At 35.3% G+C, this 26,997-nt stretch overlaps 1 protein-coding gene across 3 annotated transcripts in view; it reads right to left on the bottom strand.

The window, feature by feature from the left end:
* Positions 1-26,997, bottom strand: part of CENPK (centromere protein K) — a 64,438-nt gene that overhangs the window by 35,126 nt on the left and 2,315 nt on the right. For all 3 annotated transcript variants that reach the window (XM_038530751.1, XM_038530749.1, XM_038530750.1), the window contains exons 2-6: positions 23,867-23,913; positions 20,875-21,021; positions 18,127-18,183; positions 13,471-13,543; positions 10,002-10,048 (exon numbers count right to left, since the gene is read on the bottom strand). In XM_038530751.1, the coding sequence (XP_038386679.1) occupies positions 10,002-10,048; positions 13,471-13,543; positions 18,127-18,183; positions 20,875-20,991 (294 nt within the window). In that variant the 5' untranslated portion in view covers positions 20,992-21,021; positions 23,867-23,913. The remainder of the gene's footprint in view (positions 1-10,001; positions 10,049-13,470; positions 13,544-18,126; positions 18,184-20,874; positions 21,022-23,866; positions 23,914-26,997) is intronic.

Raw genomic sequence — 26,997 nt, forward strand, 5'->3', positions numbered from 1 at the left:
AAAAAAAGCTCCAGGGTTGCCTGGGTGACTCCATCCTTTAAGCATCACTTCGGCTCAGGTTATGATTTCAGGATCCTAGGATCAAGCCCTAAGTCCAATTCCCTGCTCAGCAGGGAGTCTGCTTCTCCCTCTGCCCTTCCCCCTGCTCATGCTCTAACTCTCTTTCAAATAAATAAAATTAAAAAAAAGAAAGAAAGAAAGAAAGAAAGAAAGAAAGAAGAAAGAAAGAAAGAAAGAAAGACAGACAAAAGCTCTCAAATTAAGGACAGCTTCTACCATAAGAAAGAAGAACAGATAAAATCAAAAGTAAACTAAATAAAAAATGATTTTAAAAAAACTGACAGAAAAATAAGAAACCTGGAAGGAGGGGTTTTTTTTTTGGGCGGGGGGGAATCAATGAAACCCAAAGCTGACTCTGAGAAGGTCACCGTGATTGGCCATACTAATTACAAGAGAAAAAAAGAATAAAAATTACTAACATCAGGAACGATAGAGATGACTTTGCTATGAACATTAAAATGATGAGGGAATGCTATGAACAAAATTAATAAATCTGACAAATTAGATGAGATGGATAAACTATAAGACACAAACTGCCACTTCTTCAGAGAAAAATAGAAAAACTGACTAGCTATAGAAAAACAGTTTGTGGGATCCCTGGGTGGCGCAGCGGTTTAGCGCCTGCCTTTGGCCCAGGGCGCGATCCTGGAGACCCGGGATCGAATCCCACGTCGGGCTCCCAGTGCATGGAGCCTGCTTCTCCCTCTGCCTGTGTCTCTGCCTCTCTCTCTCTCTCTCTCTCTGTGTGTGTGACTATCATAAATAAATAAAAAAAAAAAAATTAAAAAAAAAAAAAAAAAAAAAAAGAAAAACAGTTTGTGACCAGACACTTTCCCACAAAGAAAAGTCTAGCCCCAGATGGCTTTACCTGTGCATTCTAGCAAACATTTAAGGAATACATACGGATTCTATACAAACTCTTTTAAAGAGAGAATATTTCTCAACTCATTCTGTTAGGCTTGATACCAAAGCCTGACCAAGATGTCAGAAGAAAACCACAAACTAGTATCTCCCATTAACACAGATGCAAAAACCTTAATAAAATTTTAATAAATTAAATCTATCAATAAATAAAAAAGATTAACACATTATAGCAAAAAGGGTTTATCTAAGGAATACATCTGGTTAAACAGATAATATAAAATTTTTAAAGAATCAATGTACTAATAAGTCAATGAATTCAAGTATAGTCAGAGGATATAAAATTAATATGCAGCAATCTATTGCATTTCTGTAACTAAAAATGAAGCAGTAGAAAGAGAAATTAAGAAAACAATCTCATTTATAACCACACAAAAAAAACAATAAAATACCTAGGAATAAACTTAACCAAGGAGATGAAAGATCTATACTCCAAAAACTATAAAACACTGATGAAAGAAACTGAAAATGACACAAACATAAAGATACTTCATGCTCATGGACAGGAAAAAACAATATTTTTTATTATTTTTTAAGATTTTATTTATTTATTTATTATTTATTTATTTATTTTATTTATTTATTCAGATTCCAGAACTCCGGGATCACGCCCTGAGCTAAAGGCAGAGGCTCAACCACTGAGCCACCCAGGCGTCCCCAAACCAATTATTTTTTAAATGTCTATACTACCCAGAGCAATCTGCAGATTTAACACAATCCCTACCAAAATACCAATAGTAGTTTTCACAGAACTAGGACAAATAATTCTAAAATTTGTATGGAACCCCAAAAGACCCCATATAGCCAAAGCCATCTTGAAAAAGAACAAAAGCTGGTGGCTTCAGAATCCCAGATTTCAAGATGTACTACAAAGCTGCAGTAATCAAAACAGTATGGTACTGGCACAAAAACAGATACATTGATCAATGGAACAGAAGAGAGTCCAGAAGGAAATCCATTCTGTTATGGTCAATTAATCTATGACAAAGTTGGCATATATATAATGGGGAAAAGATGTTTTTTTCAACAAATGGTGATGGGACAACAGGACAGCTAAATGAAAAAAAAAAAGAAAGAAAGAAAGAAATTGGGCCACTTTCTTATACCATACACAAAATAAATTCAAAATGGATTAAAGGCCTTAATGTGAGGGGTACCTGGGTGGCTCACTGGTTGAGCATCTGCCTTTGGCTCAGGTCGTGATCCTGGGGTCCTGGGATCGAGTCCCACATCGGGCTCCCCAAAGAGAGCCTACTTCTCCCTCTGCCTATGTCTCTGCCTTTCTCTGTGTCTTTCATGAATAAATAAAAATCTTAAAAAAAAAAAAAAGACCTTGATGTGAGACCTAAAATCATAGAATTTCTGAAAGAAGATACAGGCAGTAATTTCTGTGACATTAGCTACAGAAATATTTTTCTAGCTAAGTCTCCTCTGATAAGGAAGACAAAAGCAAAATGAAACTATTGAGACTACACCAAAATAAAAAAGAAACTATAAACAAAACTTACCGAAAGGGAGAAGATACTTGCAAATGATGTATCTGATACAGGGCTCATATCTGACTATATAAAGAACTTACACAACTCAGTACCAGCAAAAAACAAATAACCCAATTACTATTCAGGGCAGAGGACCTGAATAGTACTTTTTCCAAAGAGAATAACCAGGGGTACCTGGATACCTGGATGGCTCAATTGGTTAAGCATCTCCTTTGGCTCAGATCATGATCCTGGGGTCCAGGGATCGAGCCCCACATTGGGCTCCCCATTCAGTGAGGAGAATGCTTGTCCCTCTCCCTCTGCCCCTCCCCCCTGCTGGTACTCACTCTCTCTCTCTCAAATAATAAAAACTTTAAAAAAGAGGACATAAAGATGGTCAACAAACATGAAAAGATTCTCAACATCACTAATCATCAGGGAAATGCATTATTAAAGCCACAGTGAGATATCACTATACGTCTGTCAGAATGGCTAAAATCAAAAAGAAAGAAATAACAAGTGTTGGCAAGGAAGTGAAGAAAAAGGAATCCTATGCACTGTTGGTAAGAATGAGATTGATGCAGCCATTGTGGAAAACAGTATGGAGGTTCCTCAAAAAATTAAAAATAGAATTACCATGTGATCCAGTAATTCCACTAACTAGGTATTTACCCAAAGAAAACAAAAACATTAATTTGAAAAGATATGTGCACCCTTATGTTAAATGAAGCATCATTTACAATACCAAAGATAACAAAAGTAACCCAAGTGCCCTTCAATAGATGAATGGATAAAGATATGGTTGTATATGTACTATGGAATATTATTCAGCCATAACAAAGATTGACATCTTGCCATTTGCAACAACACTGGATGTATCTAGAGGGCATAATGCTAAGTGAAATAAGTCAGAAAGAGAAATACTACAGCCGTATGATTTCACCTACACATGGAATTTAAGAAACAAAAGAACAAAGAAAAAAAGACACACAAAAGAAGTCTTAAATGTGGAGAATAAAATGGGTTGCCAGAGAGGAGGTGTATAGAGGGATAGGGAAAATAGATAAAGGGGATTAAAAGTGCTCTTATTTTAATAAGCACTGAGAAACATATAGGATTGTTGAATCATTATATTGTATACCTGAAACTAATGCTCCATGCTTTAAAAAGTCAATGTAATTTATTATATCAACAGAGTAAAATAGAAAAAAAATTATCTTCTTAATGAATTCAGAAAGAATAAATGACAAATTTCAATAAAAATTCCTAATTTTAGAAAAGGTCTTCATAAATTGTAATGGGAAGTAATTTCGGGGCAGCCCCAGTGGCGCAGCGGTTTGGCGCCGCCTGCAGCCTGCGGTGTGATCCTGGAGACCCAGGATCGAGTCCCACATCAGGCTCCCTGCACGGAGCCTGCTTCTCCCTCTGCCTGTGTCTCTGCCTCTCTCTCTTTCTGTGTCTATGAATAAATAAATAAAATCTTTAAAAAAAATTAAGTAATTTCGACTTAATTTCACTTATGAAAAACCTACTGCTAACATCATACTTGATGAAAAGAGCAAATGCTATCCACTTAGATCAGAAACAAGGCAAAAATATCTATTCTCACCACTTTTATTATATAGATTACTAAATGTTCCAGGGGCATCTCAGTGGCTCTCTTAGTTAAGGGAATGACTCAATTTCAGCTCAGGTCACTATCTCAGAGTGGTTAGACTCCACTCAGCAAGGAGTCGACTTGGGATTCTCTCCCTGTCTGCTAGGGCATGCTCTCTCTCACTCACAAATAAATCTTTTAAAAAACGTAAGTGTTTTAGAACAGTACAATAAGCCAAGGAAAACCTATGAAAGGCATCCAGGGGCACCTGGCTGGCACAGTTAATTGCCTGGCTCTTGGTTTCAGCTCAGATTGCAATCTCAGGATTGTGAGATCAAGCCCTCGTGTGCAGCTCCTTGCTCATCATGGAGTCTGTCTGCTGGAGATTCTCTCTCCCTCTCCTGCTGCTCTTCTCAATTGTACTCTTACTCTCTCGCTCTCTCATAAATAAATAAATAAATAAATAAATAAATAAATAAATAAGTAAGTAAGTAAATCACATAAAAGCTATCCAAATGCAAAAGAATAAATATGTGCCCCTGATCTCAAGTGACATGACTAGCTATTTATAAAATCCTACAGCATCCACAAAGCCACTAGAATAAGAGGTTAATCATACTAATACATCAATGTACAAATATTAATTGTATTTATACGTAGCAGCAATAATTGACAACTAAAAAATACCACTGTCATAGGATTAAAAATATGAAATACCAAAGGGATGAATTTGACAAAAATGTAGAAGACCTGCATACTTCTATTACAACTTTGCTAAGTCAAATAATCATGAAATGGAATGTCTGGCTCACTCAATCAGTAGAGCATGAGATTCTTACTCTTTTTTTTTTTTTTTAAGATTCTTAATCTTTAAGTCATGAGTTTGAGCCCCATGTTTGGGGTAGTTTGCTTAAATAAACATTTTTTTAAAAAACCAAGAATATTGAATTTTGTCACTTATTCTTTCTGAATTCACTAAGATGATCAAATGTCTTTTTTTCTTTTCTAATCTTTGATATAATGAATTATAAAACACTGATGAGATAAGTCTTAAAAAATTGTAAATAAGCAGAGACCTACATAAACACAGAGATCATACAGGGCTCATGGGTCTGAACTGAGACTCAGTCTGTTAAAGATGTCAATTCGCCTCAAATTAAACTACAGAATCTGGGCAATCTCAGTCAAAATTTAGTAAGTTTTTTATAGGACTGAATGATCAGCCAACTCTATATGAAAATATAAAACAATATTGAGAAAAAACAAAAAAGAGAATTCATACTATTTTATTTCAAAATTCTAAAACTTCAGTAAATAAAACAATGTGGAATTGACATAAAGACAGAAAGACAGAAAAAAGTAAGAGAAATAACCAAAATGAAAAACAAATGGAGTCGAAATGGATCCACACATATATGGTCAGTCAATTAATTTTCAATAAACATGCAAAGGAAATTCAAAAGAAAAAAAATAATTTTTTCAACAATTTGTGAACACCCACAATTAGTATTTATATGAAAGGAAAGTTTATCAATAACTCATTCCATATAAAAACATTAATTCAAAATAAATCATAAATGTAAAACTTTGAAATTTTTAAAGAAAACATTCAAGAAATCTTTGTGACCTTAAGTTGGGCAAATATTCCTATATTTGAGCACAAACCTTAAAAAATACTTGATAAAACACAATTAATCAAACTGGAAACTTATGTTTTTTAAAAGACACTGTTAAGAGAATAAAAAGATAAGTGTGCAGGAGTTACCTGAGCAAGGCAAGGTGGCACAAAATGCACATTACCAAGAAAGGCCTGTCTTTAGGTCAGGTTCCTTGTGGACTCCTGAAGGATGAGCTCTGAGGCCCTGGAATATATGTCTGATAAGAATGTTTATGTAGGGGTGCCAGGATGGTTCAGTGACTTCAAGCCCCACTTGGGTGTGGAGGCTATTTAAAAAAAAAAAAAAAAGTGTTTATGTATGCCTGGAGCCTTACATACTTGGTACCAGTTTGATTAGAGAGTTTATTCTAACTATGTGATTTTTGGTAAATGCAATTTTGCTCTGGAGGGCTGGAGTGTGAATAGGTGAGTTCAGTCAAGGAGGCCCCTGATGCATGGTGACTGACTACTGATAAAAACTCTAGACAAGAAGTCTGGGGTGAGGTTCCTTATCTAACAAACGAACAAACAAAAAGTTCCTTTTTGACAATACTTTGCACATGTGACACTCAGCTGCAAGGAGAACTAAATCCATCAACTCCACTGGGAAAGGACTCCTACAAGCTTAGCCTATGTGTGTTTTCCCTTGCTCATTTTAATCTGTGTCTTCTCACTGTAAAAAACTGTAATTATGAGTATAGCTTTTTTTTTTTTTTAAGATTGATTTATTCATGAGAGACACAGAGAGGGAGGCAGAGGCACAGGCAGAGGGAGAAGCAGGTTCCCTGTGGGGAGCCCGATGCGGAACTTGATCCCAAACTCGATCTCAAGACCTCAGGATCATGACCTGAGCCAAAGGCAGATGTTCAACCATTGAGTAAATCAGGTGCCCGAGTATAGCTTTTCCGAGTCATAGCCCATCAACAAAATGAGTGGACTTGGGGAAAACCCTGACAACAGCTGGCATCAGAAGTGGGATTTTGCTATAATGACCCTGGCTCGCCAAAACACAATGAAAGCACTCTGTGGGAAAAAGAAGGATAATGGGGCAGAGAATGATGAATTTGGCACCTAATGTTTAACCAGTCAACAAAGATACAAGACAACAGCCACACCATGATCAATAATTACAGGTAGATACATAGTCAAAGGAATTTAGAAGTGACAGAAAAAAATTCTCAAGACAGTTGCCTAACTGGATACATAAGGAAATATGAAATAATGAGAAAGAGAAATAAGCTAAATGTTCAATTTCTGTTATTTTTATCAGTAATAATTAAAATGAAAGCCGAATGTTAAGACCAATGTTGGAACTGCATCAAGTTTGGATTTCAGCCAGTTCAAATCAGTGCTGATAGTCTAAGGGCTGCTACCAAAGGGAAACTTACAGTGGATCATTAAGTCATGTATCATTTATAATTCATATTGAAAATTTGATGGCTCTTTTCAACATAAAAAAGAATACGAATCTTTCATTCTGGGAAAATGTTCATATATTATTTATTGTTCTATTATTCTAATTTTCCTTTTCTTTGCCATCTGTACTCTGTAGGAAATTTCCATTACTATAATTACCTACATTTTTGTGTTTATTTCAGGTATCATGTTTTCAATGAGAAAGGCTCTTATTCTCTGATTGGTCCTTTTTAAAATAACACCTTCGTTGAGATATAATTCACAAACCATACAGGTTACCACTTAAAGTGCATAATTCACTAATTTTTAGTGTACTTGTATAGTTGTCCAAACATCACCACCATCTATTTTAGGATATTTTCATCATCCCAAAAGGAAACCTGTTAGCAGTATCCATTAGCAGTCATTCATCACTTCCTCTCCAATCAGCAACAACCTACTTTTTCTGTCTCCATGAATTTGCCTATTATGGACTTTTTATATAAATGGAATACGATATGCAATCCTTTGTGACTGGCTTCTTTCATTTAGCATACTGTTTTCAAGATACACCTGTATTATGGTATATCAGTACTTCATTTTCTTAGACAATAATATGTCATTGGATAGATACTATTTATTTATCCATTCATCCACTGATGACATTTGGGTTGTTTATTCTTTTTGGCCATTATAAAATATGCTGCTATGAACACTCATGTGTAAGTTTTTGTGTGGATACACACTTATTTTCACTTCTCTTGGGTATATAGCTGGGAGTGAAAATACTGGTTCAAATGGTAACTCTGTTATCTTCTGAGGTACTACCAGACTGTTTTCCAAAGTGGCTGCACCATTTTATACTCCCAGGAGTAGTTTATCAATGTTCTAATTTTTCCACATCTCCACCAGTACTTGTCATTGTCTGTCTTTTGATTATATAGCCATACTAGGAGTATGAAGTCGTACTTCTTTTAAGTTGGCATTCTGTTATGTTATAAATATTTTTTTTCAAAGATTTACTCATTTATTTGAGAGAAAAAGAGAGCACAAGCAAGGGGAGGGACAGAGGGAGGAGAGAATCTCAAGCAGACTCTCCACGGAGTGTGGAGTCCAACAAGGGGATAGATTTCATGATCCTGTGACCAGGAGGAGAGCCAAAATCAAGAGTTAGATATTTTTATTAAATTCTTTGTTCCCTGAATTGTCTCTATTTCCTTAAAGTTCATCTTAGTCAGTTGTTTTGAGTTTCTGCCTTTCCATTTGGAGGCATTCACAACAAATGCTCATGACAACTAGCTGCCCACTTATGTTTAAAACTCAAAAATAGGGATCCCTGGGTGGCGCAGCGGTTTGGCGCCTGCCTTTGGCCCAGGGCGCGATCCTGGAGACCCAGGATCGAATCCCACGTCAGGCTCCCGGTGCATGGAGCCTGCTTCTCCCTCTGCCTGTGTCTCTGCCTCTCTCTCTCTCTCTCTCTCTCTCTCTCTCTGTGTGACTATCATAAATAAATAAAAATTAAAAAAAAAAAACTCAAAAATACTTAAAACCTTGTTTATGAATGGCATTTTTTGATGTACACCAACCTTGCTTTTTCAATGGGAATCCTGTATATTAACATTTATAGATCTTTTTTTCTTAAGCCATTTAGATTTTCCAGAGAAGATTCTTTTATCTCCAGTCTGAGACTATTTTATACTAGATTACAAGACTTCCAGAGAAAGAACAGGGGAAGGAGCTGGTACTCCTACCACATAGTATAAACATATTAACTTGATCTTTCTGACTTTTGACTTGCACACCAATCCTACTAAACACCCAATCTGGTATTCTTGCGTCCAGAACCTCAATAGTTTAATGTCTCCATATCCTATACCACCAGTTTCCCAAGTGTTTGGGTAAAAAGTTAGCTGCTTGATTAGAAAAGAAAAGGTCTAACAGTCTATTCTTTTGCTGTAAAAGAAATCTTGTTTTTAGCTCCAGACTTGAACCTTGAATATTATAGTACCAGATTCCTTCAAATCCCAAGACTTCTTTCAACTCTGTAGAGCAGATAATCTCTTTTCAGTCCTGTCTCTTGACACACAGATACTTATTTCCTTCCATGCATTTTACATTCTTGTTTACAAATTTGTTTGACCTAATGGATTTACACCTTTTTTTTTTTTTAAGATTTTATTTATTTATTCCTGAGAGACACAGAGAGAGAGGCAGAGACACAGGCTGAGGGAGAAGCAGGCTCCCTGTGGAAAGCCCGATGTGAGACTTGATCAGGATCATGACCTGAGCCAAATGCAGACGCTCAACCACTGAGTCATCCAGGCATCCTTGGACTTACACTTTTAAAAAATGTGTTTATTGACATGTAAGTTAAATTCTGAGAACAGGTGAATATTATGATCATTTAACTATGTTTAATGCTTTTGCTTTTATTATGAAGAGTTTATTTTTTTTTTTAAAGATTTTATTTATTTATTCATGATAGTCACAGAGAGAGAGAGAGAGAGAGGCAGAGACATAGGCAGAGGGAGAAGCAGGCTCCATGCAGGGAGCCCGATGTGGGATTCGATCCCGGGTCTCCAGGATCGCGCCCTGGGCCAAAGGCAGGCGCCAAACCGCTGCGCCACCCAGGGATCCCTATTATGAAGAGTTTAATCAAATGAAAATTAAATTTAAGAATAAAGTTTACATACTAAACGCTAACAAGAGTTCTGATATACAAATTGGTGAGATGAAATTCAAACCATTTAAAATATTCCATTCAATAAAACATAAAATCAAAATAAAAAATTTATATGGCTTTTAAGTGGTTTCATCCTATTTATGTCACGAATCCCAAACACTTCTAGTTATAAGCTAATAAGGGTTACTACAGATTCATTAAGTGACTTACCTCCTCTTTTCCTAATGTTACTAGAACTTCTTCATTCAGTGAAATTACTGCAGAAACAAAACAAACCGAAATTATATATATATATATATGCTTTCTTAACTCTCAAAAATAAAGAATTTGATTTTTTGATTTCTAAGATACCTCTATATTTTCTTCTTTAACATCTTATACATATATAACCAACTTTAATTTTAGACAAACATGACATTTATGCATTTTTTAGTTTTATGCCTTTTGTCTTTTTAATCCCTCAAAAACAAAATTAATAATCTATACTGTGTCCTTTAAATATTTCTCTCTGTAATTATATGATCCTATGCATATACATGTAGATGTACAGATAACGTACATCTTGATTACAGCCATGCTAGGCGGTATGAATAATACATTGTACCTGTACATTACCTGTTTCATATATGCAAGGGTTATTCATTTTGGTATTGCTGGTTTTAAAGAATGGGATATCATACACATTATTCTTATTTTCACTAAACAAAATCTCCAAGGAAATCCTTTCTATTCATCTTATGTAAGTCTAATTCATAATTTTAAATCACTTCAAAATATTCTACAGAATAAACATACCATATTGTAGTGATATTAATACTGACTGAACCTAACTTTTAGCCACAAAAAAACAATAATGGTGTAAGCAATTTTTTAACATATGTCTTTACGTGCTAGTGCTTCTATTTCTTTGGGATAAATTTTCAGAAACAGAATTTCCTAGAAGGAAATACATATTTTTAATTTTAAAATAGAATGCCAGATTCTTTTCTAAAAAAATTCTATTAGCAATTAAGAAACACCAAAAAATATAAACTCTTCTAAAATTTTTGCCAATTTATGAGTATAAACTAACGTTTCAGTTTAATTTTGTATAGCAAAATTATTATTATTTTTTAAGATTTTATTTATTTATTCATGACACAGAGAGAGAGAGAGAGAGAGAGACACACAGAGAGAGAGAGAGAGAAGCAGGCTCCATGCAGGGAGCGTGACATGGGACTCGATCCCGGGTATCCAGGATCACGCCCTAGGCTGAAGGCGGTGCTAAACTGACGAGCCACTGGGACTGCCCAGTATAGCAAAATTAAATCCTTATACTTAGAAAAGTTCAATCTTTGTACTTTGTTTACTTTTCCTAATAAAGTACTATTTAAAATTTCTCAAATAATATGCTACTGAAAACTTTCTAATTTATCTGCTATTCTAGAGGGACAAGACAACTGACCGGAAAGAGCTTCCCACATGTGCTTCATAGGCCCTGTATCAGAACTGATTATTGGCAGCTCCAGGATGGCTACCAAATCATTTCAACAAAAATGAAAAGGATTCTAAGAACATAAAGTTATAATCTCCCTCTTGGCCAGTGTGGCCATGAGTAGTATTTCCTATTGATTCACACAATCATTTCAACTCATACAATATAGCAGCTTCTAAGAATATAAATATATTTTAAGTCCTTTCAGTGTGGCAGTCTATGGGACTGGCAACCCCAAGCAAAAGGTGTATTTGGCTTACGGATCAGCCTGTGTGCTTGGTGTTATCAGTACAAAACATGTATATAAGGGATGATGATAATAAGAAAAATAAAAATTGAAAATTTCCTGATACATAGCATCAAAACAAATAAAATACTTAGAAATAAATTTAACCTAGGAGGCAAAAGACTTGTATGCCAGAAACTATAAAATGTGGCTGAAAAAAATTAAAGATACCAACAAACATAAAAATATCCCATGTTCAAGGATTAGAAGACTTAATATCGTTAAACATCAATATTACCCAAACTGACCAACAGCTTCAATGTAATTTCCATCAAAATCCCAGTATTTTTGTAGAAAATAGAAAAAAATCCACCCTAAAATTCACATGGAATATCAAAGGAACCCAAATAGCCAAATAAGTCTCACATTTCCTAATTTCAAAATTTACTACAAGGCTACAGTAGTCAAAAAAGTGTGCTGCTGGCATAGAAATAGACATATAGACTAATAGAAGAGAATAAAGAATCCAGAAATAAATCTTCACTATATGGTCAAATGATTTTTGACGAGGGTGCCAAGACAACTCAATGGGGGAAAGAACAGTTTTCTCAACAAATAATAATGGGAAAGCTAGATAATACACATGTAAAGGAATGAAGTTAGACCTTTAAAAAATAAAAAATAAATTAAAAAAAATTTAGAATAGCATGTAGAGTAGGAAGCAAAAATTGCTGAGCACAGTCCTCTAGAGAACAGCAAATTTTTTTTTAAAGATTTTATTTATTTATTCACAAGAGACACAGAGAGAGAGAGAGAGAAGCAGAGACACAGGCAGAGAGAGAAGCAGGCTTCATGCAGGGAGCCCGACGTGGGACTTGATCCCGTGTCTCCAGGATCACACCCTGGGCTGCAGGCGGCGCTAAACCGCTGCGCCACTGGGACTGCCCAGAACAGCAAATTTTAACAGCACAGTACGAGGCCTTTGAGATGCTCAATGTAATCCTGAGGAGGCAACAGGATATACAGTTTAATGCAAATTAAAGACACAACTGTGTACACACAGCTATCAGAAATGCCAAAATGTGGTAGTAAAAATGTGGAACAGTGGTAGATACAGATAGATTCGATATACATATATATATATATGTGTATATATATATGTCTATATGTATATATAGACATACATATCTATCTAATTGAACTGTATATATTATATAAAAAGTATGTATATATTTAAAATATAAAAAGTAGTTAAAATCAAGACTGTAGATGAAATTGTCTAGAAAGAAAATGAAAAGAAGAATCTCAACAACTGGGATTAGAGAGCGATAATCCTACACAGAAAACTAAAATGGGAATTGGGGGGAGTTAAAGGAGGCAAATGGGCAGGAGAAAGAAGTGAGATGCTAAAAGAAAGAGGCACAGTCGATATAAAAAACCAAATACATACATATATTTGACACAGAAAAAGTAAGTTTTCATAATAGAAAAGTATTTCCTAGCTGGGTATTTTAACTATAGATTTTTAAGCCATTTTCTATTTCTTGACAAAAGGCAAATATATAGCTGGCCCCTGCTGGACAAGTCAAGAGGCAACATACAATCTATGTGGTCCGTATGTAATTAAGTATCGAAAATAACTTTTCTCTTCTACCAGTTAAGTTTCATTCATTAAGATACGATTTACAGTTTCTACTGAGCAGGTAAGATAGTGTCTGTAAGGATCAAATGATGGTTATAATAAGGTCTCCATAACTTATGATTATTATAATGCCACAAATATATATTTACCTATAATAATAAAATAAGCACAAAATTATGTATATAAATGAAAGAAAAACTTAGGCAATTGCAACCAAGCTAAATGGATCTTGTAATACTTGTAATCATTACATTAAATTGCCACTAAAAAATAAAAATAAAAAAAAATTGCCACTAATAGGTTTACAGAAATATAAACCTAAAAATAAGAACCTTACTTTCAGGACTTTCTTTCTGCCATTGACTGAGTTCAGCAGTCAAACATTTAGCTTGCATAATTAATAATGACAGCTATATAAAAAAAAAAAAAACAAGAGTATAAAACAGTTATTTCTTACAGAATATTCACACATGCTCATAGATTAAAGTATAGACATTTTTAATATTTTAACACAAGTTCCTAACATAAATAGCTAACATAATAGGCATCCAAACTATAAAAATTTATCACTCTAAACAAAATTCTGCTTTAAACCATACTAATTATAGCTTATAAATTGCCTGTTATACAAATGATATAATCTTTAAAAATGATTAATTCTACTTTACCACTCAACCTAAAATAAAAGGATATAAGCATATTTCTTTTATTTCCTAAATTAATATTACTTTAAAAATATAGGAGTGTCTAGCTGGTTCAGTCAGTAGAGCATGGGCCTCTTGACCCTGAGGCTGTGAGTTCGAGCCCCACATTGGGTGTACAGATTACTTAAAAATAAAATCTTCAGGGGCACCCGGGTGGCTCAGTGGTTGAGCATCTGTCTTTGGCTCAGGTCCTGGGATTGAGTCCTGCATCGGGCTCCACACAGGGTGCCTGCTTCTCCCTCCATGTCTCTGCTTCTCTCTGTGTGTCTCTCATGAATAAATAAATAAAATCTTTTTAAAAAATTTATTATTATTTATTTATTAGAGAGAGAGAGAACAAGCAGGGGAGGGGGGAGAAGGAGAAACAGACTCCCTGCTGAGCAGAAAGTCCAACTCAGGGCTCAGTCCCAGGACCCTGGGATCATGACCTGAGCCAAAGGCAGACACTCAGGCATTCCCCCCAAAATTTTAAAAAATACATATATAGAGACAATTATAAAATGAGATTGGTTCTACAGGTTATTTATAAAAATCAATTTTGCTACACAACAGTTTAAGATGGTATGTTCCTGATATTAACTGTAATTCATACAATCTAATCATTGTAATTTTGATAATTAACAAATCTATGTGATAAATCTCTGCCTGATTAGATTATTAGATTGAAGTCTAGGGACGCCTGGGTGGCTCAGTGGTTGTGTGTCTGTCTTGGGCTCCGGGTGTGATCCTGGAGTCCTGGGATCCAGTCCCACATCAGGCTCCCTGCAGTGAGCCTGCTTCTCCCTCTGCCTCTGTCTCTGTGTCTCTCATGAATAAATAAAATTTAAAATAATAATAATAATAAATAAATAAATTGAAGTCTATGTATATTTAAAGTTAAATTTCAGTACATTTTTTATCACCTCTATATACTTATTGGTAGCCAGATAAAAAACGCAATGGGTATTAATATTTACACTAAAAGAACAAGTACTGTCTTTCTAAGTAATATTTTTAATGATTTTATTTATTTATCTATTTGAGTAAGAGAAAGCACACAGCGGGGAGGAGCAGAGGGACAGTTGAGCATGAGCTCAACTCAGGGCTTGATCTCATGACCCTGAGATCATGACCTGAGCCAAAATCAAGAGTCGGATGCTTAATTGAGGGAGCTACCCAGGTGCTTCTTAACCAATTTTTATGATACAGAGAGCAGGTGGTTCAAAGACCTTGCTCCGTATCACATCATTGACTGTTAAATAGAGGGAAAAACATCTAGTGTATTTCAAAGTTTTATATAATTACATAAAAATGCATTTACAGGTATTTAAAATTTTTACCAAAGGAGAATTTAACATCATTTTCTTATAGATATTAAATATGAATTTAAAAAGTCTGTTGTGAACTATAAAGAGATTTCATAAATGCTAATTATAACTAAGAAGAAATAACAAATTCTTAAAAAGTAGTATCCAAACTAGGCAAAACTATCATCACAATAAGTTGGTAACACTTTTTGTGAACATACTAAATTGAAATGCATAAAATAAATATTAATTTTTTAACCTTTTAAAAGAAAGTAATTTCATACGGTTCAACCTCATACTATGCTGATGACATACAGCTCTTACCTTCCCAAAGCCCATCTAAGGCAAACACCCAAATTATTTCTGCCTGCCAAATAATTAAACAATACTTTCTAAAAAATAACAGCAGTATTTCTAAAGTGACTTCTGTGAAATTTGAGAATTCTTTCCATTTTCTAATTTAAAATATCTAACTTCTTGCTTTAAAAATGGATTGAGTTTTAATACTGAAATTTTAAAGCTAATAGGTATGCAAAAAAGAGTAACTAAAGCAACCTTGAGATTATTTAAAAGGTCTGCTTATAAAGCTGGCTGGCCCTTGGCTGGTATCTGGGAACTTGTATTTTGAGATGGTTCCCACCAACTTATTAAGAGTGACTCATTGTGTCTGTACTGTTTTCACAAAGAATAGAACTTAAGCTGAGCACCTGCTTTCCTTCTGGAAGTCTGGTATTTTGGCAGAGGGTGCCTATGTGACTGGCCCCCACAAAACACCTTGGTCACTGAATCTCTAATGGGGTTCCCTGGTAAAAAAAAAAAAAAATTCACACTGTCACAACCCTTTGGGGGCAACTAAGCACATCTTGTGTGAAACTCTGATAAGACAGAACTCCTGAAAGCTTGTGTCTGATATCCTCTGGACTTTACCCCATGGTCCTTTGCCCTTTGATGATTACTCTGTATCCTTTTAATATAATATATCTCAGCCATGAATCTAACTGTACTGAGTCTTAGGAGTCCTCCTGTGAGTTACTGTGAGACTTGTGAACTACTCCTGGGAGTAATCTTTGGGATTCCTTAGATAATCTGATTATTGACTATCTAAGGATACTGATTCTTTACAGCTATATAAGCACTTCCAGCAAAGCCAGTTGTTTGTTTGGATCATTGCATGAAAATCATTCAAGAAATGTATAGGCCCAGAGCCCAGTGATTCTGATTCAGTAGGTCTTAGTTTCTCTAATATAAGAACCACATTTCCCAAAAAAACTAGATGACAGTTTATTTACTATATAATCCTATTTCAAATACAATATTCAGTTTTACCCAGTACAAGAGAACTTTATTTTATTGATAGATGCAAAATGTTTTTTTAAAAGATAGCTTCATCCTTCATCACTAATTTCTAAAGACCTGATATAATAGGTACTTTCAAAAATGACAAATTAGTTTTTTCCCCTTCTTTTTCTCTCTCATTCTCATTCAGTATTATTATGCTCATAGATTCTCATTTTCTCATATTGTTATAATCAATCAAGGCCATTATTCCTTTTCTTGTTCAAATGATGTTAAATTTGTGTTTTTCTGGAACAGTGCCTAAATCTTTATTTTTCATAACTTATTTTTCAAATTAGACACATTTACACTGAGTAGCACTAAAAGGAAATTTAAATTTCTAATAGCTACATGTAAGCTTGATTCCAGTCTTAATGAAAAGGAGTGGAAGAAATACAAAAGCCCTCAAAAAAGCTTCTGCATTACACCCCACTCCACGAACTGATGGCTTCTTCTCTGCTTCTGAGTTCACTTGTCTGCTGCTCTCTGTGTAACACACCATGAAGAACACGAACCCCCAACTGCAGCTTGCTGGCAACAGACACAAGCATACACCTTCCTCACTTGCTGCCCTTATAACAAATTGAACCAATTTTTAAATGTAAACTGTGGGATTTGGAACTCAAGAGTACCTTCAATTGGTTCTTACGTCGTCTGACATTCTACTACCAGTTTTAAGAATTTTCTTTAGAATTATTTGTGTATTTGACTTTGTTCTTAAAATTAACACTAAAACATTTTAAATTCTTCATATGGTCAAATATATGTTGTCTTTTATAATATCTAGTTATCTACTATTAGCTAAGAAGTTTGCCCTGTCCCTAGACTGCAAAAGTCTCCTGACTTTTAAGATTTTTATGACAATCCATCTAGAATATATGTATATATAATGAAAGACAGAGGTCTTGGGCAGCCCGGGTAGCTCAGCGGTTTGGCGCCGCCTTCAGCCCAGGCCCTGATCCTGGAGACCCAGGATCGAGTCCCGCATCGGGCTCCCTGCATGGAGCCTGCTTCTCCCTCTGCCTGTGTCTCAGCCTCTCTCTGTATCTCTCATGAATAAATAAATAAATTCTAAAAAAAAAAAAAAAAAAACAGACAGAGGTCTAATTTGGTTTTCTCCCAAATGGATAACTAATTGTACCACTATCATTTATTAACTAATTCATCCTTTTCCCACAAACTGGAACTACCATCTTTGCCATATTTAAACTTTTTAATCTGTTGCAATGATCCATTGGTATATTCTTAAACCAATTCCACAGATCTTTGTTTATTAAAATGGATATCTTAATCCTTTATTTCAGCATACAGTAAAATCAATTAAGGGTCCACATACAGTAAAAAACTGGCTACTAATCTTAACACAAAGTAGGACAGTATGTGTTCAAATTTTTAACAAGGTGTTATCTGATTTACATTTACTGACTAAACAGTTAAACATGTGTAACTGTTAAAAGATAATGAAAATATTCTTATTTATTTATAATAGTTTATTCAAAAAGTATTTAGAATACTTCCCTAAGTCAGAAAATAGAGAATTTTCCAAGTGATTAAGCATACAGGTATCAACAAAGCTATCATATGTGGGTTTAATATGGATGAATAATATTACCCAAACCAAAATGAGTTAAACTTACCTATTTTTAGGAAGAAAAAAAGGATTCATACCTGAGCATTTGAATCAGTGAGTGTCTCAGTTCCAACAAGTGATAATTTTTTCTGACACTTGATTTAAAAAGTAAATAAAACAAGTTACACACTTGAAGCTTTTATATATAACAGATAATTCCCTTTCCCTTTTTTATACAAGTCAATTTAATATTTATTTAAAATAATAAATACAAATAACTGATACACGAGAAGAGTTTATGTTCCTCACTTTCTAAGCAAGTGGATTAGGAGGGTTACCAAACAGGTCCCGAGATGAACATATCAAAAGTAGACGTAGATACTAGATTCTATATAGAACAAAAAAATGATCATAAGAAATAAGGAAAAAGAAAATATAAAATAGGTATGGTGAATTAGAAACTAGATAATGGAAAAATAGGAAATAAGAGAATAAGAAGAAAAGTACTATAGAAAAATAATGGAAGAGGTAGCAATATAGCTAAGATCATAAGAAAACAAAGCCTTCAGGAGACACTGTTTCTATGCCACCTTTAAAAACTCACAACTATTAATAGTGATTATACATGATTGAAAATATGGATAATTTAAATTTTACTTGTGTGCTTATTTCTAGTATGCTATCATTTTACAAAAAAAAAAATTTTTTTTTTTTTTTTTTAATTTACGTATAGGTGTCTAAGGTAGGTGGCTCAATCGGTTAAGCTTCTGCCTTCAGCTCAGGTCACAATCCCAGGACCCTGAGATCAAGTCCCACATCAGGCTCCCTGCTCAGATCCTTTACCCCTTCCCCTGCTTGTGATCTTTCTCTCTCTCACACTCCCTCTCTCTCAAATTAAAAAAAAAAAATTAAAAATTAAAAAAAAATAAACAAAAAAATAAAGATGTATTTATTTGAGAGAGTGTGAGGGCTGGGGCAGAGGGAGAGGGGAGAGAGAATCCCAGCAGACTCCAAGCTGAGTTCAAAGCTCAACATGAGTTGGATGCTTAATCAACTATGCCACCCAGGCACCCCCTAAAATTTGTTGTGTTTTTTTTTTTTTAATTTTTATTTACTTATGATAGTCACACACACACAGAGAGAGAGAGAGAGACAGAGACATAGGCAGAGGGAGAAGCAGACTCCATGCCCCGGGAGCCTGACGTGGGATTCGATCCCGGGTCTCCAGGATCGTGCCCTGGGCCAAAGGCAGGCGCCAAACCGCTGCGCCACCCAGGGATCCCTAAAATTTGTCATTTTTAAATTCCAATTCCTATACTGAAAAAATACTAAAAAAAAAAAAAAAACAATTATACACATTATGTTGAAAATACACAAATATAGAATATCAAGGATTTATATTAAAAAATAATTTTAAAAAAGGAAAAAAAGAAAATCAATAACCTGCCTGATCTAAAATTTTACTGTGAAGAATGGGATGCGGGGACACCTGGGTGCCTCAGTGGTTGAGCATCTGCTTTTGGCTCAGAGTGTGATCCTGGAGTCCTGGGATCGAGTCCCACATTGGGCTCCCTACATGGAGCCTGTTTCTCCCCCTGCCTTTCTCTCTTTCAAAAATAAATATATAAAATCTTAAAAAAGAAAAAAAGAGTGGGATGCAAAGTCTATGGCCTGTATCATATATTACGCTATTTTAAGTAGAAAAAACTTTTATCAACATACTATATTTTATCAGAAATGATATCTCACTAATTCAGAAAATGTACATATATTTCAAAGACATTTTCTAACTTAACTCATATTTTCACTCAAACTCCATAATTACATGTTCTCTCCACTTCTCTATTCTATATCTTAGGGAATGAACCTTACCAACCTCGTAGTGGCCCAAATGAGAAACCTGAAAGTATCCATAATTTTCCACCATATCACAATTAAATGTCAAGTTCTTTAGGTTCTACCTCCTTAGTGTCTCTTGAATCCTGCTATTTGCTAGGATAGGATTTAGCCCTTTGGTACTTCTTATCAAAACTAGTACTAGGGCCTCTTAAGTGCTCTTTCTACCTGTAGTCTAAGTCTCCTATATTCCATTTTCTTCAAAACCACCAAGTAATTTTCCCAAACTATGCATCTCATGCAACCTCTTTCTCTAAATATCCTCATGTCTCACTTCCTTATCTCTTTCATGGTTTTTGCTCAGTTGTCAACTTATCAATGACCTTAAATAACCCCATTATGTAAAATTACATTATCCCTGCCCAAGCACTTCCTAGTTTCTTCCCTGTCTTGCTTTCCTCCATAAAATTATTATTTCTGCTCGTATTGGGGCACCTGGATAGCTCACTTGGTTAAGCATCTCACTCTTGGTTTCAGCTCATTTCATGATCTCAGAGTGCTGGGATCAAGCCAAGCCACACTCAGGCTCCTCTCTCAATGGGGAGTCTGTTTGAGGATTCTCTGTCTTCCTTTCCCTCCCCCCTTCCTCTATTAGTCCTCTATCAAATAAATAAATAAATCTTTTTAGAAAATTATTATTTCCACTTATAAATTATCATTTAATATAATATAACGGCTACTGCATCTATTAAATGATAATCTCCTTGAGCGCTGGGACTGTCATAATTTCTCCTCTTTCTATAGCTCATCTGGCATAAAGTTTATTGAATAAATGCTTACAGGTCTAAAAGCTATATAAATATTTATCATATAATATAATGGCTTTTAGGAACCAACATAATTATTTTTCTTGAGTCTACTATTGAAATAGATTTTAAATCTTACAGTAATTAAAAAAATAAATCTTACAGTAATTAATACATATATCACTTTTATTTCTTGGTACTTACTCCTTCCATATCTTTCCACAGTTCTTCACATTCTTTAATAAGTTTTTCTTCAGCATCTGTAATGTCTTCCATATCTGTAGTGCTGTCTGGATCTAGATCTTGCTGATTCACTGACATGCCTAATAATTCTTAGCCTTGTAAGAAAAACTGAAGTAAAAAATATTTATTTATTTAACAATACGTGTTGAACACCTATTACTTGCCAGATACTCACCTAGGAACTATACATGTAACAGTGAACAAAATCGGCAAAAATCCCTCCATACCATGGAATTTTATTTTTATTAAAGATGTCTATCCCACAACACTGAATGCAAATCAGAATAATCCACTCCACCAAAATATTTATAATCATGTGGAACTTAAGTTTTATACCGTTTAATCAGACTTACCAACAGAGAGGTTTTAGATAACTTAGAGGAGATATGTCATGTCCACAGACTGAAGAACTCAATACTGTAAAGATGTTAATTCCCTCAAGTTGATCTATTAAATCTTAATCAAAACTCTAAAACCTTTTGTTTGTTTTTGTGGCATGTGACAAGCTAATTCTAAAGTTTATTATGGAAAGGTAAGGGGCCAAAACAGCCAAGACTCTCATGAAGAAGATGAGAAGACTTGCTTTACCACCAGATGTTAAACTTATTATAAAACTATACTAATTCTTATAGCGTGGAATTAGCACATGGATAGGCAAACTGAACAATGGAACACAAAAAGAAAGCCTTTCAGACTCACACATTTATGGACCTATGATAAAACACAGGTGGCAATGCAATTTTTTTTTTTTAACTTTAGTTATTTCAGAAAGAGAGAAAAAGATAGTGAGAGAAAGCACCAGCCAGGGTGGTGGGAGACAGGGAAAGGGAGAAGAAGACTCGCTATTCAGCTCCAATCCCAGAACCCCAGGATCATGACCTGAGCCGAAGGCAGACACTCAACCAACTGAGCCACCCAGGCGTCCTGGAGGCAAGTCAAATTAAAGGGATATAAGAACAATCCAAATCAGGATATTTCATGTACCAAATTGTCTTTTATTTTTTCCATGTATAATTTGATCTTCTATAAGAACTTACTCATTCCTTTTAATTAACTGCATAGTATTCAGGGACAGAGGATAGGGGGTAAGTCTAGATATATACCTCAATCTTAACACTACCCCAGCATTCCTCAAAAAATCCAAAAACAGAAATGATAAAACAGAACATGAGGAAAACATGGAGACATTTTTTTTTTGCTTGGACTGGAAAAATATTTCTTTTTTTTTTAAAGATTTTATTTATTTACTCATGAGACACAGAGAGAGAGGCAGAGACACAGGCAGAGGGAGAAGCAGGCTCCATGCACGGAGCCTAATGTGGGACTCGATCCTGGGACTCCAGGATCACACCCTGGGCCAAAGGTACACTAAACCACTGAGCCACCAGGGCTGCCCTGGAAAAATATTTCTGACAAAACTAAATAAAATCTCTACAAAAATTCTTAAACTTCTGCATGGACAAGGATATCATTTAAAACTTAAAATTAAAAAAAATAATAAAAAATAAAAGTCAAAATTTAATCTAACACCTCTTTACTAAAACACCACTGTGGGAATAATAAAGCCAACTTGCTCAATCCAAAAGAAGAAAAAAGGGAAAAAAAAAAAAAGCTAAACTAAAAAAAGTTATCACCATAAGAGTCAGGACATCTCTTACCTTTGGAGGGAGGGAGAGAGAGAAGGCAGGGGAGAGAACTATGACTATTTTGTGCCAAATGAGAGACTTGTGAGTGAATATCAAAGTTTTATTTCTTGATCTGCATGGTGATAAAGGCATTTACCTCATAATAATTTATAAAATTTATATTTAAGTAGGTTTTTTAATCTGTATGTTACTTTGCAATAAAAAAGCTAAACAACAAAAACATTCCAATAGAAATGGGCAAAGGACATAGGAGGGGAATTAAAAAAATGAGAAATATCTTTTCAATATAGAAAAACACATTTCTTAACCTTACTTATAAGCCATTAACAATGCAAACAGGGCGTGGGTGGCAAAGTCAGTCAAGCAGCACTCTCTTAGTTTCCACCTCGGTCCTGATCTCAGGGTCAGGAGATTGACTCCACATCAGGCTCCACACTGAGTGCAGAATCTGCTAAAGTTTCTATCTCTCTCCCTCTGCCCCCCACCTCCCACCTCACATACACACTCTCTCTCTCTCTCAAATATATCTTATATATATATATATATATATATATATACTAAAAAATCACAAAATAAACAAGAGTTATTTTTCATCCAGACTAGCAATAATGAAAACTTTCATAAGAAACAATAACGATGGGATGCCTGAGTGGCTCCGCAGTTGGGCGTCTGCCTTTGGCTCAGGGTGTGATCCTGGTCGGAAGATCGAGTCCCATATTGGGCTCCCTGCAAGGAGCCTGCTTCTCCCTCTGCCTGTGTCTCTGACTCTCTTTCTGTGTCTCTCATGAAAAAAATAAATAAAATCTTAAAAAAAAAAAGAAAATAATATTGATAAGAGTGTTGAACAAGAGGCATGCACTGTTGGTAAACCAGTCACTTTGTAGGTTAATAAGCAATACCCATCAAAATTTTATTTATTTTTATTTTTTTCCCATCAAAATTTTAAATACAATTATCTTCTGACCCTGAAATTCTATTCCTAGGAATAATCTTATGCATAGATACACTTGCTTTGGTCTATTTAGGTATGCTTATTACAGCATTACCCAAAAAACTTTTTTTTTTTTTTTAATTTTTATTTATTTATGATAGTCACACAGAGAGAGAGAGGCGCAGAGACACGGGCAGAGGAAGAAGCAGGCTCCATGCACCGGGAGCCCGATGTGGGATTCGATCCCGGGTCTCCAGGATCGCGCCCTGGGCCAAAGGCAGGCGCCAAACCGCTGCGCCACCCAGGGATCCCCAAAAAACTTTTTGTGAACTCTAAATCAGACCATCTAGGTTTAAATCCTGGCTTCAATACTTACAAGCTGTGTGACCTGGAGCAAGTCAAACTGTGCCTCAGTTTCCTTATCTGTAAAATAAAGATGATAATATTACCCCATAAAGTTGTTATGACAATTAAATGAGTTAATATGTATAAAGCTCTTAGAACTATACCTAGCACATAAAGAGCTATGTCATTACTATTAACATTACTATTAAGTATCTGAAGTTGCCTAGTAAAACTAAATAACTTATGCCATATTAAAACATGTTTGCACTAAATATCTTCTTTGCTATACATAAAAGATATAGTTAAGTTCACAAAGCCATAATCATTAACAATTTTAGAATATTTTTAAGCAAAAAAGGTCAAACATTATATACGTATTTGTTTTAAATATACCTTAACTTAAAAATTAAGAGCTAATTGACCTTTCCACACTTTGTAGAATACTAATTGGCAAAATACATTATGAGTATGCAAAAGAAATTTTGAAATTTCTTTGTGTGTGCAAGTGTATGGCTAGATGTTCAACAAACTAGCTGAAATGGCAACTCAATGTAGCATTAGAATACAAATAAATAGAAACATGTAAGAGTTCAACTTTCTCTCTTTCCTGCATTTTGTATCCTTAAATGTACCTTTCTGAAAAGAGAGAGCAAGTCAACCTTTTGAACATCTCAGTATTTTAATTCCCATTTATTGAAGAATATTGCTATATTTAGGATACTATGCTATGCAAACTTAAAATACCTAATACCAAATTAAACTCATGCTATTATTGGAAAAAGACTAATATACATGACATAAACTAACAGAAAGTATCCATATAATTCTAAGATCAATGGAATCGAGTAGAGAGCCCAGAAATAAACCCCACACATACAGATGGTCAATCTACAACAAAGGGAGCCAGTAATATACAATCGGGAAAGAACAGTGTCTTTAATAAATGGTGTTGGGAAAACTGGATAGCCATATGCAAAAGAACCAAACAGGACCACTATCTGACACCTTACATAAATATTAATTCAGGATGTAGTAAAGACTTGAATATAAGACCTGAAACCACAAGACTCCTAAAAGAATAGGCAGTGATTCTTTGGGAATATTTTTGGGGGAGGGATTTGACACTGAAAGCTAAGGCAACAAAAGAAAAAAATAAACAAGTGTGAATTCAGCAAACTAAAAAGTTATGTTGGCAAAATGGGACGCCTGGGTGGCTCAGCAGGTGAGCGTCTGCCTTTGGGTCAGGGCATGACCCCGGAGTCCCAGGATCCAGTCCTGCCCTGGGCTCCCCGCAGGGAGCCTGCTTCTCCCTCTGCCTGTGTCTCTGCCTCTCTCTCTCTCTGTCTCTCATGAATAAATAAATATAATCGGGATCCCTGGATGGCGCAGCGGTTTGGCGCCTGCCTTTGGCCCAGGGCGCGATCCTGGAGACTCGGGATCGAATCCCACGTCGGGCTCCCGGTGCATGGAGCCTGCTTCTCCCTCTGCCTATGTCTCTGACTCTCTCTCTCTCTCTCTGTGTGACTATCATAAATAAATAAAAATTAAAAAAAATAAATATAATCTTTAAAAAATACATAAATAAATATATATGTATATATAAAAAGTTTCTGCACAGCAAAGGAAACCATCAACAAAATGAAAATAGAATGGAAGAAAATATTTGAAAATCATATATCTAATAAAGGGTTAATATTTAAAATATATTAGAACTCGGGCAGCCCAGAGGGCTTAGCGGTTTGGCACCTGCCTTCAGCCCAGGATGTGATCCTGGAGACCTGGGATTGAGTCCCACGTCGGGCTCCCTGCATGGAGCCTGCTTCTCTCTCTCCCTGTGTCTCTGCCCCTCTCTCTCTCTCTCTGTGTCTCTCATGAATGAATAAATAAAATCTTTAAAATATATATATATACACATAAACTTATACCACTCAAAAGAAAAAAAAAAAAAAGTTCAAGTAAAAATTGGGTGGAGGCTCTGAATAGGTATTTTCCCAAAGAAGAAAGATAGCCAATGCGTACAAGCAAAGATACTCAACATCACTAATCATCAGGTAAATGCAAATCAAAACCACAATGAGCATCTCCTACCTGTTAGAACAGCTATATTCAAAAAGACAAGAAATAATAAATCTTGATGAAGATATGGAGAAAAGGGCACCACTATGGATGATTGGTGAGAATGTAAATTTGAGCTGTCACTATGGAAAGTATTTTGGAGGTTCCTCAAAAACTTAAAAAAGAACCACCATATGATCCAGGAACCCCTCCTCCAGGTATTTATTTGAAGAAAACGAAAACACTAATTCAGAGATATATGCACCCATCATGTTCAAACTGCAGCATTATTTTGCAAGAGCCAAGATACATAAACAACCTCAGGGCAGGCTGGGTGCCTCAGCAGTTTAGCGCCTGCCTTTACCCCAGGGTGTGATCCTGCGGTTCTGGGATCGAGTCCCGCGACGGGCTCCCTGCATGGGGCCTGCTTCTCCCTCTGCCTGTGTCTCTGCCTCTCTCTCTCTCTCTGTGTCTCTCATGAATAAATAAAAATATTAAAAAGAAAATGTTGAAGAATTAAAATTTATTTTAAAAAAAGGAAACAACCTTAGTATTCATAGACAAATGAATGGATAAAGGAAACACGGCACGTATGAACACACATACACACACAGAAATATTATCCAACCATAACAACGAATGAACTCTTGCCATTCACAGTAACACGGTTAGCCCTCAATGGCATTATACTAAATGAAATAAGTCACACAGAGGAAGATAATTACCGTATCATCTCGCTTATATGTGTAATCTTGATGGGGGAAAACATAAAAAACAAAGAGAACCAGGCTCGTAGATACAGAAAACAGATCGGTAGCTACCAGAGGCAGAGTGGGGAGAGGGCAAAATGGGTGAAGGAGGCCAGAAAGCACAAATTCACAGTTAGTGACACAGTAAGTCACGACAACCTGACGTGCAGCAGAGTGACTATGGTTAATACTGCGTTTGAAAGTTTCTAAGACAGGAGACCTCAAAAGCTCTCCTCGCAGGGGAAAGAAAAAAAAAATTCTCTGTCACGGTGACTGCTGTTCACTATTCCCTAGACTTGCTGTGGCCATCATTTTGAAATCTTTTTGAAGATTTTTTTTGAATCTTTTGAAATCTTTT

The sequence above is a fragment of the Canis lupus genome, chromosome 2 (genome assembly GCF_011100685.1).
Source record: "Canis lupus familiaris isolate Mischka breed German Shepherd chromosome 2, alternate assembly UU_Cfam_GSD_1.0, whole genome shotgun sequence".
Taxonomy (NCBI): domain Eukaryota; kingdom Metazoa; phylum Chordata; class Mammalia; order Carnivora; family Canidae; genus Canis; species Canis lupus.